At 34.6% G+C, this 13,973-nt stretch overlaps 3 protein-coding genes across 3 annotated transcripts; 1 reads left to right on the top strand and 2 right to left on the bottom strand.

Moving 5' to 3' along the window:
* Positions 1 to 1,851: 1,851 nt before the first annotated feature.
* On the bottom strand, positions 1,852 to 7,126 carry HELRODRAFT_98264 (hypothetical protein; the record flags this gene model as incomplete). Its single annotated transcript, XM_009015686.1, has 12 exons — positions 6,721 to 7,126; positions 5,444 to 5,635; positions 5,090 to 5,202; positions 4,603 to 4,737; positions 4,262 to 4,341; positions 3,989 to 4,123; positions 3,715 to 3,784; positions 3,435 to 3,526; positions 2,946 to 3,071; positions 2,558 to 2,642; positions 2,194 to 2,305; positions 1,852 to 1,895 (listed from the first exon to the last, which is right to left on the bottom strand). Coding segments are annotated over exons 2-12 (1,176 nt in total), but the record flags the coding sequence as incomplete, so codon positions are not given.
* A 690-nt stretch (positions 7,127 to 7,816) lies between these two features.
* On the top strand, positions 7,817 to 10,934 carry HELRODRAFT_169882 (hypothetical protein; the record flags this gene model as incomplete). Its single annotated transcript, XM_009015685.1, has 10 exons — positions 7,817 to 7,890; positions 8,051 to 8,236; positions 8,424 to 8,571; positions 8,815 to 8,985; positions 9,262 to 9,483; positions 9,553 to 9,786; positions 9,853 to 10,160; positions 10,232 to 10,322; positions 10,458 to 10,591; positions 10,835 to 10,934. 10 exons carry the CDS (start codon positions 7,817 to 7,819, stop codon positions 10,932 to 10,934), a joined length of 1,668 nt encoding a protein of 555 aa, XP_009013933.1.
* Positions 10,935 to 11,349: 415 nt separating this feature from the next.
* HELRODRAFT_75620 (hypothetical protein) lies at positions 11,350 to 13,952 on the bottom strand (the record flags this gene model as incomplete). The annotated part of the gene is made up of 7 exons (XM_009015684.1): positions 11,350 to 11,630; positions 11,777 to 11,891; positions 11,965 to 12,114; positions 12,385 to 12,517; positions 12,686 to 12,848; positions 12,912 to 13,051; positions 13,174 to 13,952. The coding sequence occupies 7 exons, from the start codon at positions 13,950 to 13,952 to the stop codon at positions 11,350 to 11,352; spliced, it is 1,761 nt and encodes a 586-aa protein (XP_009013932.1).
* Positions 13,953 to 13,973: the final 21 nt, after the last annotated feature.

Genomic DNA, 13,973 nt, shown 5'->3' with positions numbered 1-13,973 from the left:
ACGAATATATGTATGAATAAATGAGATTTTTTAATAAATAGCGCAAAAAAGGCGTGAAAAATAGTTAGGCACCCACAATGATATCAATAAATGACTTGAAAGAAGTACACAAACACACACAGTAAGGCTTTTAAAATTCGATCTAAATTAGGCATTAAATGGCACACAAACGATTATTCCAATAAATGAATAATAAAGAGAGAAAGAGAGAAAAAAAGAGAAAGAGAAAAAGAAAAAGAAAGAAGTAAAGAGAGAAAGAGAGAACAGAGAGAGAACAGAGAGGTAGAAAAAGGTGTTTTTCAATCACTTTTTGTTACAATGGAGCAGAAACTTCGAGATGTAGGTGGCAAGGTGCACTGGCTTTGCGTACCCCAACAACGACTCTGGTTTTACAGGGTCTGCCAGAAAAGAAAATTATCAAATTAATTATTATGATAATTATAGTCATATTTACTAATATTATTTACTGTGTTAATGATTTATTCAAAGATCGATGGAATAATAAAACGGGTTAGTAAAGAAATGAATGTATGAATGTATGAATGAATGAATAAAAGAACTAACGAACGAACGAACAAACGAACGATTGAATGAATGAATCAAAAAATAGGCAGATGAATGTTTGGATGAAAAAATCGATTGTTCAATTTGTTAAAAACTTTGACAAGAGTCTGCTAATTTATAAAACAAAAAATATATTAAACTAACTAAAAAACTTGATTAAAAATAATAACGCCGATGAAAATAACATTGTTATAATTATTTTTAATAAAATCGTTAAATTAAATTTTATTCTATATTTTCTTACGAACGGGGCATCAAATATGCCTTTAAATTCCCAAATATGCTTGATGTTACAGAATCGCCATCTCTGTCTGGCATCATTATCAGAATCAACGATCATCATCGTCGTCGTCATCATCATCGTCATCGTCAGCCCATTCATCCGTAGAGTTTTGTAGAACGTTAAAGTTAACGTACTTACGTACAAACTGCTTCGTCTCAACGAGATAAGATGTAATATCAAAGATATCTCGAGATGGTAAACATTATCATAAGTATAATTATTATTCACGATACTAATTATAATAAATTATGATAATGCGATTTTTTTTATGCACATGAACATGAGAAAAAACTGTCTCACCCAACTTGGATTTGAACACAAGAACGAATGATTCAGTTTGGAGTAGTGAGGCTAAAGTTCCTAGTGTATCTTCATCCGTGACCTGGTGATGATGATGGTGGTGGTGAGGATGATGATGATGACAATGATGATGATGATGACAATGATGATGATGGTGATAAAGATGACGATGATGGTGATAATAATGATAATAGCGATAATGGTGATAATGATGATGACGATGATGATACCTTCTTATATTGCTTGTTGGAGATTTGACTGGCGGTTGCATTTAGAATTCCATTCATTGCACAGTCCATCATCAAATTGCAACAAATCGTCCCGATCACCAAATTACTGACAGGAAGATGATGAGGATGAAGATGAGGACACACACACATACACACACACATGCAGATACACACACACAGATACACACACATTTACAGACAGACAAACACACACACACCTATCAGATACGACGGCAAATTCTAAAGAGCTTTTCTTCAGTTCCTCAACGACGCACTGGACCAGCATGTCTGGCGCTATGTGGTGCACTTTGGCCAGTTCCAATTTTCCCACTTTCATTGATTTCCATCTTTGAAAAAAGATTGGATGTTTCTCAATCAATCAATCAATCAATCAATCAATCAATCAATTAATTAACTAATTGGTCAATCAATCAACTAACTCTTGATTGACAGCCGGAAGTTTGTCAGTCTCCAAAAATGACCTCGCTCTCATCCAATCATCGTTCAAATGTTTGGTCCTATTGAATGAATGAATGAATGAATGAATGAATGAATTAATTAATTAATTAATTAATGAGTAAATGAATGAACGAATTAATTAATTAATTAATGAGTAAATGAATGAACTAAAAAATAAATAAAAAAAATTAGTTAACCAACGGATGCCCACGATAATCGAATTGATAAACGAACGAACAAATGAATGAACGTCAAAACAAAAAATTAACTATTTCCCAATCTAATTACCATAAAATATTACAACCACTAACTGACCAACTAGCTAATTAACATAAAATATTATAATTAAACACGCACATGTAATTCCTAATTGAGTCAGGCAGGATGACGACGACGCGTTTGTCCGGGCCCAACTTGTAATCCTTGGCAGCCTGAACCGCGCAGTACATTATGGAGCCACTACTGCCACCTGTTGAATATTAATTATAATAATATTAATATTATTAAGAGAGAGAGAGGAATGAAGAAAGAGGGAGAGAGAGAGAGAGAAAAAAAAATATATAATTTTACATGAAATAATTAAATAAAATAGTCTTTCATAAGAGAGAGTGAGAGAGAAAGATAGAGAATGTAAAATATAGAAAAAAGAAGAGAAAAAAAAGGGAGAGAGAATAATTATAATAAATGAATAAAATAATATGGCGTAATCATTTTCAGTGACCGCATAGCAATCCCTCCTGCCTTATTAGACGCCTGGCCATGATGAATGATGGCTTATCTTCCGATTTGTACCATCTGTCCACGTACTGGATGAATGAAAAAATGAATGAATGAATGAATGAACGAATGAACGAATGAACGAATGAATGAATGAATGAATGAACGAATGAACGAATGAACGAATGAATGAATGAATGAATGAATGAATGAATTGGAGAATCGAAGAACCAATGAATGAATTGAAGAATCGAAGAACCAATGAATGAATTAAAGAATCGAAGAACCAATGAATCAATAGATAGATAGATAGATGAATAAATGATTAAATAATTCACCCATGAGTGAATGAATGAAAGAACAAATAAACATATTCATTTTTCATCTCTCACCTTTCTACAAAAGACAGTAGGAAGAAAGTCGTACCCGATGCCTTCAACTTCGTAAAAAGTTTTATCCGTAACGTTCAGTTCCTTCGGTTGTGCTAGAATGGAGCCAACAGGGTCCACACCTATGATCTTCGGTTTGTTTGTTTGTGTGTTTGTTTGCCTGTTTAATTGTTCGTTTGTTTGTTTGTTCATTCATTCGTTCGTTCTATTCTATCCATCATCTATTAATTTCTATATTAAAAAAATATTATTAAGATATCTTCATAGCCAAACAATCAAACGAACTACCAGCCAGCCAGCCAGCCAAGCAACCAACCAACCGACCATCCAACCAATCATTTAACCAACCATCCAGCCAACCAATCATTCAACTAACCATCCAACAAACCAACTAATCATCTAGCCAACCAACCAACCATCCAACCAACCAACCATCCAACCAACCAACCATCTTTTTAACCAATCATTCAACCAACCATCCAGCCAACCAACCAGACAGCTAGGAATCTTCTCCTTTATCTTCCTGGCCAGCCCTGCAATTGTTCCTCCAGTCCCAGCCGCACACACCAACATATCCAACTTTCCTGTCAAAAATAATAATAATAACAATAATAATAATAATAATAGTAATAATAATAATAATAATAATAATAATAACGTTATTATTATTATTATTGCAATTAATAATCAGGACGTCTGATCTATCAGTCGCCATTTCTGAATAAATTATGATAATGAATTTATGATAATTGGTTTCACTCATCCACTTTACCATCGCAATCCTGAATTATTTCTTCAGCCGTTTCGTCGTAATGTGCCAACGGGTTGGCTGGGTTCCTGTACTGATAATGATGGCAGTAGTGGTGGTGATGATGATGATGATGATGGCAGTGGAGATGGTGATGATGACGATGATGGTTTCTGTAATTTTTAAATCATCAGCGTTCATTCAGTACCGCATCATCTGCTCCCTCAATCACCATCATCATCATCATCGTCGTCACCATCATCATTGTCACCACCATCATCACCATCATTATCATCACCTGATCAAGCACGTGGGAGTTCGGGATTTCCCGAAGCAGCCTTGCAGCGACACGCATGTTCGAATCCGGAGAATCGAAACTGGCACTGGTCGGGGTCCGTATGATTTCCGCTCCCAACGCTTTCAACACATCTACCTGACCATCGTAACAACCATTAATATTATTATTATTACTATTACTATTATTATTATTATTATTCTAATTATTTAATTATATTACATTAATATTATTATTACTATTATAAATTATAATAACGATGACGTCATGACTGACTTTTTCTTTGCTCATTTTCTCTGGGAGGACGATGATGCACCTGTAGCCCTTGACAGCGGCCACCAGGGCTAGACCTATCCCTAATTTATTTTTATACAGAGAAGGTGCTATTGTCATAGTTTACCAAGTATTAGAAAGAAAGAAAAAGAGGGAAAGTGAAATAGAATAGAAAGAGAGAGAGAGGAAAAGAGAAAGAGAAAGAGAGAGAGAGAGAGACGTAGAGATAAAAAAGATAGACAGACGGTTCATGATTGTTGCCGTTATTATCACCACCATCATCATTATTATTATTATCATTATTATTATTATTATTATTTATTATTATTATCATTATTTCTAACCAGTATTTCCGGATGTTGGTTCGATTAAGGTGTCGCCAGGTTTCAAGCGACCGCTTTTCTCGGCTTCTTCAACCATTCTTGTAGCGATTCTGTCTTTGATGCTACCACCGGCGTTGAAAAATTCACATTTCGCAACTGCGTGTGTTTGTGTGTGTGTGTCTTGTCTGCATGTGTGTGTGTGTATGTGTGTGTATCTGTGTGTGTCTTAAGTTTGTTGTGTATCTGTGTGTGTGTGTGTGTGTGTGTGTGTGTGTGTGTGTGTGTGTGTGTGTGCGTATCTGTTGTGTATGTGTGTGTGTGAACGATTCTGGCTTGATAATATCTCAATATCTGTGTAACACTCCCAAAAATTATTGCTGTTACAAATACAGTAACATTCATCAGCCACTATCTAACAGTAGAAATGACCGAAGCAGCAAATGTTAGTACCGATATCTTATACCGATGACCATCACCGAATACCGACTACCGAGTACCGAATACTAACGCATTTCGCACTGAACACCATCGTCTGCTGGTATTTTGTTCATGCGTACAAGAGGCGTGTTTCCTATTTGAGACAATACATTTGGGAAAATCTTTGGCCTTATTATGGATTCCCTAGTGACGACGACGATTATGATGATTGGTGATGATGAAGATGATTATGGTGGTGGTGGTGGTGATGATTATGGTGGTGGTGATGATGATGATGGTGGTGGTGGTGATGATAAAAATGATGACGACCGCGATAATGTCGATAACTTTATTTTGTGTTTTCATATGATATTACTGCTGTTACTTCTGCTGCTGCTTCTACTGCTTCCACAGTTACTTCTAAAACAACAATAACATCAGGAACCTTGGTCTGTGGGTGTGGGGTGAGTCCTTTATTGAAGTAACTCCGAGTTTGTAAGTACATCTACTTGGTTGGTCGGGCCGAATCCAGTCGTTCGTCGTTGATGATGAGGTTGTTGCTGATTTTTCTGTTTGTTGTTGTTGTTGTTGTTGTAACTCGGACTGTGTTGCATAGCCATTGGAAGCCATGTTTGATCTGTTTGTTTTTTGTTTGTTCGTTTGTTTGTTCGTTCGATGGTTTGTTTGTAAAAATTTTATTAATTGAATGTTTGACGTCTGTCGCCTGTTTGTTATTGAACACATTTTCGTCCGATTAGTCCTCTACATCAGTAACAAAAAAAAACATAAACGCTACCAACCTAAGGACAGCAGGCAATGAGGAAAGATTATTGATGAAATTTGCTTATTGGGACGAAAAACGTGTTTAGTTTTCAGGTGGCTGAAATTTGTTTTAATATACAACACGTTTTAATAATGTGTGTGCTGATTCACGTTTGATTATCATCTCTCTTTCGCTCTCTCTCTTTTTTCTCTTTTCTTCTTTCTTTCTCTTTCTCTCTCTTTATCTATAGATACATACAATCGAGGACTCGTACATACATACATTCATTCATACATACATACATACGTACGTACGTACATACATACATACATACATACATACATACATACATACATACATACATACATACATACATACATACATACATACATACATACATACATACATACATACATTCATACATACATACATACATACATACATACATACATACATACATACATACATACATACATACATACATACATACATACATACATATATGCATACATACATGTATGTATGTTTGTGCAACTTTCAAAGCAAGAAAGTTGCTGCCCGCTGAAAATTATTCCGTTAGTGGAAAGTTTTGTAAGCTAAAGTACTGTACTCTTGAGCCTATGTATAGGAATGTATGTATGTACACATGTGTGTATGTGTGTGTGAGTGTGTGGATGTGTTAGCGGAATGTGTGTGTACGTGTGTGTGTACGTGTGTGTGTACGTGTGTGTGTGCGTGTATTTACATGTGTCCATGTTTTAGTTACTATTTGAGGTGAAAATATAGATCCAAATGAAAAAAAAATATCTTCCGTAAAACTAAGTTACTGTGTAAAAATGATGAAAGAATTAATGGCGTTGTATCATCAAACATTGCTCCATCTTACACACACAGACACACACACATACATACACGCACACAATACACACACGCACGCACGCACACACACATACACATACTTTCCATAACCTCCAGTAGATTACACGGGGTATATTAATCTTGAGAGTAAAAGTATTATCCTTAATGAAATTTTATAAGTAATTGAGGATTGGTGCTTGCTTGTTTGTTTGTATGTATGTGTGTGTATGTATGTGTGTGTGTGTGTGTGTGAAAAACTCAATATATGTTTTATTTTAATTATATTTCATTGTCGTTTTAGATTAGAGTTGCATCATCTGATTCAAGATCAAACATCGGTTTTGTTATTGTTATTATTGTTATTAATATCATTGTTATTATTATTGTTATTGCTGTTATTATTATTATTAGAGGTAGCAGTAGTCGTAGTGGTAATAGTTGTAGTTGTGGTTGTAGTAGTAGTAGTAGTAGCGCTGATGTCGTTTTGTTATTGTTTATGTTTTGCTTTATCCCATCTTAATTTTTATTGTTTTTGTTATCTTCGGAGAAATTTTAATTTTTATAGCGTTAAACTTCACTACGATTATTCTAATTCGACTATAATTAATAACAACGATAGTATAATTTCATTAAAAAAAATTTAGACTCTTTGGTGGTCTCGTGGTACGTTGCTATGGTAACCAATGCATACACCTGGATTGTATTTTGATGTTGCCAAGGTAAATATATATATATATATATTATAATTATAAATTATAATATAATTTTGAAATTATGATTTAGGAGCATTGATGTATGGTGTTAATGTTACACCAAGCGTATTATAATCAATAAAATACTGTGATTATTATATTCGTATTATGAGACCGTGCGGAAAGTATTTTATTAAATTATTTTAATAAATTAAGGGTTTATTCTATAATTTTTTGAGATATTTTCATACTTTTTTGATTACTTTGTTTGAAGGAAAGACGTCTTTATAATGGTGAGGCTGTTTGGATTTTGGAATAAAATTACTGAAAGAGATGTTTTTGTGGTGTTTGTGTGATGTTGTTTAGTGGTTTTTTGAACAATTTTTTCACCATCAGCCAGGCAGTTCTCTCTCAGAGACAATAAGCCACACGTCAACAACGTCAACGTACTACAACAACAACAATTACAACAACAACAACAACAACAACAACTCATTTTATCAAAATGGCAATCAAAATTTATTCCTTAGCAAACGTTCTAAGACTAGGCATTACTTTAAAGTTGCGCCAGTTTCACAGGTTTGCTCTATTCCTCAATTAATTTCATGCTCAAGCAAATTTTATTGAAAAAAATATAGAGAAGGATTATCTAAATTTAAATATATTAATACTAGGTTGATGAAAGTTTATTCGGGAACACTAAACCAAAAAGTAATAGCTGTAAAAACAACAACAACAGTAACAGCAACGAACGAAATTTAGCATTGAGGAGAGGGCTGACGCAAATCGAGAGGCAAGCCGATGAAAGAAATAAAACCAGAAGAAGTATTAGCGCCAATGTTATTAACAACAATGACGACGACGGTGACGTCACCGTTAACAATAGATACCAAAACAATGATAAGAAATTCTACCAGCATAATAAGTAATTTGTCTTTTACTAATTTATTTGTAACTCTCTTATCTATCTGTTTACTTACAAACTTGGGACAAAGTAAATTTAAATTAGCACATAAATAACGAAATCATAAAAAACAAATTTCAATGATCTAACAATTTTGTTATACAAACACACGCCCAACTCATACACTCGCGTACGGAAACGTTTCTAGCACCAACAAGCAGTCAGAAAATGTTGCGAAACCACTGATAATGGATAGGGAGAGTTTCGAGAGACTGATGTGCGCGGCTACAATCAACTATCAACAAGTGCTTCAGAGGCAAAAACATGAAGAACAGCTAAGGAAGGAACAACTTTTGGTCCGTAAATTTACTTTTTTTTACAAACTTTCTTTACAAAAATTACAACATCATTTTTTCTACTTTTTTTTAAATTCTCTCTTTAATATTTTCCGATGTATCAATAGCAAACAAGGCATGCATTCATACGTTGAACGTAATAAGCGGAGATCGCTTAGCATTTGAATCACGTCACTGCAACAGAACAGCCAAGCATCATAACCATTAAGCCATCACTTTTTGATTTATTTTAACAATTTCCAGATGGATGCCCAAGCGAGGAAGGAGCACATAAAAGATCTAGATAGATCGAGAAAGCAGAACACGAAACTTACTGAGTTTGAGCTGGAGGAGCAAGAGAAAAATGAGTTTATGAAGAAGAAGGCCCTGGAGATGTTGACGGAACAGGAAGAAGAGATCAAAGAGTTGAACGGGGTTAGCACCAAATAATAAATCAGAGAAAGAGAGAAAGAGAGAGAAAGAGAAAGTTAACAAATTTCATGATCTGTATGCTGTGTGACATTAGTAACTTGAATGTCTGAATGTATAATTTTGCGTGCATGTGAGATGCTGAATGCTTATCAAATGCTGTGAAGCAATTCAGTGAGAAAATTGTAATGTTTCAAGAATTAGATAGAGTTAGTGAGCAACCAACCAACTAACATATAATGCCATGCTACTAAACGTGATGTCATTTTATTTTTCGAACAGCTGATCTTAGATGCGAAATGCCAAATAATCAGAAACGCACAAATTGCAGAGAAGCAGGCGATTCAGCGAGAGATGGAGAACGAAGAGAGAAAGATGGAGATGTTGATGGAGTTGGAGAGGGTAAACGCTCAAAAAGCTGAAGATGATCTGGAAAAAAGAAAACGAGAAGAGAAAATGATCGGAGCTCTGAATATTCGACAACAAATTGAACAAAATGAACAAGTATAAAAACATTAAAAGATTTTTGTTCAATGATTGAAATGTTTTATTAATATTTGAAATGCCTCCTAGGAGAAGTTACTAGAATTGGAGCGCAAGGACCAAGAGAACAGAATAATGCAGAAATATCTGGACCAACTGTGCGAGGAGGAAATCGAAAAAATAAAAAAGAAAAAAATTGAACAACTGAAACTACGGACTGATCTGAAGAACGAAAATGAGAACATCATCAAAAGGAAAGAGATCTCAAAGATTGAAGAACAAATTCTCGACCAGCAAATACTGGAGTTTCAAAACGCAAAAGCGGTTAGTGGTGCATTTTATGACAAATATCTACAAGAGGGATATTAAAAAAGTTTTTTCAAAAAACAGGAGCGCGAAGCCATCTTAGAACGAGAACGTTTAGAGGCGAGAGCAGCGAAAGAAAGAGAGATAGCGAGGTTGCGCTCCTTGCAAGAAAGAAAAAAAGACGAACTGGCCGAGAGAGACGAGTTGAGGGCGAAGAGAGCTCAGGAGCAGAATGAAAGAGAATGGAGAAAGAAGGAAGCAGAAGCTGCGGCGAGGAAAGCCGCCATTGAAGCCGCTTTGAATGAAGCCAGGGAGCAGCAATTGAAACAGAAACAAATATCGAGAGCCATGCAGGCCCAGTGGGAAAAGAAGGATTTTGAAAGAGTTCTAAGGTTTCTATCCCGTTGATTATTATTTTATGCTGAAATTCTTCAAAACTTAAATATCTCCTTAACTCGTTCAGAGCGCAGATGGAGCAAATTGAAAAAATGAAAAAAGAAGAAGAGAATGTGAAAATAAAGAGAGGAGAATTTTCAAACGAAATCAAGAACCAGGTTAGAAAATGTTTGAAACCTGTTATAAATATCACCTTATGATTTAAATTTTCTCTGAAGCACCATACACACCATGGAAATATATCCATGATACACACACCTTACAAAAATAACGAGCGTCAAATAATATAACAGATACGCGAGAAAGAGCGCACGAAAATATTGGAGAGGAGCAAATTCTTTGAGGAAGGCATCAAGTTGAGTGAGGAAGCCAAGCAGAGGAAAGAAAAAGTGGACCAAGTAAAATTGAAGAAACTGCAAGAACTAAGGTCGGTTCAATTAAAATCGCTGTATAAAATTATTTTACTAATACTTAACTCTCCTCAAATTTTGCAAACTTCAAATTTAACCATTCTCTTTCAATTCAACGTAAATGAATAACTTATTCAACCAAACTCATCCAACAAAGACGACACACACTTTTCAAACTGCATCCACACACTGATAAAAATACTGCTACCTTAAAATAATTGCTAATGGCAGAATTAAATTTTAATTTCGAAACGAAACAGAGACGCAGGAATAGAAGAGAAGTATCTCGTTCAGATTGAGAAAAAAATTAACAACAACGGGAGTGGCCAACGTATCATACCTCCTCTGGGCAACATCTGAAAAATTTTTCGTCCTAATGTAATATTATCCAAACGTGCACCGTCACATTTGAAATATATCGAGATTAATTTTTATAAAACGTAAATTTATTTATAAGGCCGCATGTATTTACAAAAGCAATGCCATTTATTGTTTTGTACCGTATTGTTTCATTTTGTTTGATCGTGTGAAATAAAGCAAACTTGAACCGTTGAGTTGTATGCGGTGAATTGAGCTGTAACTCTGTTTGAAATTGAATATAATACTAACTAACAAGTGAATCACAATAACAAAAATTATTTCCTATTCAGTAAAATTCAATCAGCTAGTCCATTCATTCATTCATTCATTCATTCATTCATTCATTCATTCATTCACGTTTTTTTAATTATTCATTCAACCATTCATTCATTCCATTATTTATCCGTTCATTCATTCATTCATCCACATTCATCTTCGAATCACTCCTCCAAGCAAATTCACAACCGACGGCCAGATGATCAGACGGAAAATACTGATTGGGCAGAGCCGTGTGTGCAGTCACCTCCTCATGGGAGGGCAGAGGGATGACCTTCAGTGCATTCAAACCCGAGGCGTATATGTAGTCGAGGCAACCATTAAAACCCCCAACGTAATTCGTGTAGCGAGAAAACCCAGTGGCGTTAATAAGGTCAAGTTCATGCTTTAAATGTAGGTCAGGTACATATTCCTCACCGCCTCCTGTGAGATAGTTTGGAAATAAATTTCAATTGCACAAATCTATGCAAGGCGTTATATAATAACTTTAATATCATAACTATAACAATTAATAACATCTAATAACTTTAGATTGCAATATAATTAAATATTAATATGTCTAAGACCTGAGAACCAATCAGCATGAGTTGGCGAGACTTCCTTGCCTAATAAATATTCATGAACCCCACTGCTACTAGAGGCATTTAGATCTCCACAGTATATCAGCGATGGAGAAATGTTCTAAAAATAAAAAAACTAGCAATTATAACTGTTATAACATAAATCTCTAAACATGATTTAGAACCTTTTCAACTTTTATTCTTTCAATCAACGTCTGCAGATAGCTTATGCAGAGATGGGATTGGAGCAGTCTTATATTAGAAGCCCTAGGATGAAAATATAGGTGAACTGTAGCTACAATGAGGAAGTTCGTCGGATCAGAATGGCTCTGAAATAAGGTGGTCTGAGCGATAAGAAAGAATTATTATTATTATTAGTAGTAGTAGTTGTTGTTGTAAGTCATATAAAAAATTATGAATCATAAGTAAGATTATGACAGAAAAATCTGGTTTTTAATCTAGTTTATTTGCAGTAATAGAAGCTATAAGAGTGAGCTAATTATCATATGACACACAGGCACACAGCTACAAATGCAAATATTGACGTATATATAAATGTTATCTACATATACGTTAATTATTATGAAAACTGATCTTGTTTCATTTATAGAAACCTGTAAAACAGAATTTCTGCTGGTGAACTTTTCAAAAAATTTAGCATTTTTTGAAATTTTGTCCACTATATCCTTATTTGAATCATTCCCAGCTAGGTATTCAGCGAGACCAATGTCGTAGGATTCGATATACCTGTAAATAATTACTTCATTATTACTACTTATTCACCTTACTCAATAAAATCATGTTAAAATGCAATTTACACAGCTAATACAAATGATACAAAAACAAATGATACCTTCATAAGTAAATACAACTGATACAACTTCTAATACCACAAATTTAACACTAACAACTCACTTGAACTTTGACCTCCTAAAAAAAGTGGCACAGCCCTCTGCAACCTCTCCTAATTTCATTTTCATGAGCCCTTCCATGTCTAATTTTTCTAAAATTGGCTGAAGTTCGAGGTCAAATATTTTTTTGTCCACTTCTTGCAGACAGATCAGGTCGGCATTATAGCCTGTATAAAAGTGAATTAGGATAAAAATTATATTATTAAGAGAAGAAGGGAAAGAACAATCACCAATAATTTCTTTAATTAGTAACTGTTTTCTATAGTTGATGTCCAGAAACTGTGGTGGGCAGTATGGAAATAGAAATGACCTTGAAAAGTCTGAATCTGCATAAAGGTCAGCCAAGATGTTGTAACTAATAACTCTAAACCTAAAATTAGGGAAGAAGTTTTTTTAGAATTGATAAATTTGATAATCTGGTTTATAAACAAAATCAACAAAGAGCAACAAACTTTTGTATTATTTAAAAAAATTGTTATCCTAAAATCTTACCTATCTTCACTAGTCAATGATTTAGTATGTTGGTGCCTTTTTTCAAATGGGCAATTGATAGGGCCTTCAATGATTGGATGTTTGGAAATGACCTCAACCTCTTCACCTAATCTCTCTCCATTCTTAGGTTGGCAAGTTATTTTAATATGGAGGCCAACTTGTACATCAGATGGTAGGAAAGTTGGATTGGTTGAAACCAGTGACCAATTTTCTGGTGATCTTTTGGGAATTTTTTTAGGTTTAGCATGGGTGGATTCATTAAGTGAGTTAGAATCTTTTACTTCAACATACCACTTGATGTCTGAATCTTTGGTGTCTGTGAATTCTACAGATAAGTTGGCATATATTGGATAACCTGACATCAGTACCACTGGCAGAGATAATTCAGTGACAGCCGGGGGGTTAAGATCGACTTTAAATTGAAAATTCCCTAAATTCAAATACGATCCTTGGACCCAAGCCTCTTTATTTGTTAGCTTGCTATCAACAAGCTCATTATCAATGTTATATAGCTCAATTTTTAACACATTCTCATCTTCTACACATACCCGGCCATTTTTATTGACACTATCTACATCTGAATTATCCTCCTGAATGTCGGAATTCTTTTTGTTTTTCTTTTTGTTTAATTTAAATAACTTTTTATTCACTTCTTTTGAGATGCTGGCAGTAATTCTTGAGAGAGCCTTCTCCAAGTCTTCACTTTTAGGCCTGCTGAAGTTAAAAACTCGCGCTGATAAATTTGGATCTTCCGGATTCAGATTATAATTTAATTTCATTTGCATACGATCCTCGCCTGC

Source organism: Helobdella robusta (assembly GCF_000326865.2).
Source record: "Helobdella robusta unplaced genomic scaffold HELROscaffold_16, whole genome shotgun sequence".
Classification (NCBI taxonomy): domain Eukaryota; kingdom Metazoa; phylum Annelida; class Clitellata; order Rhynchobdellida; family Glossiphoniidae; genus Helobdella; species Helobdella robusta.
Note: the sequence above shows the minus strand (reverse complement) of the source record. Positions and strands in the feature narration are given on the sequence as shown.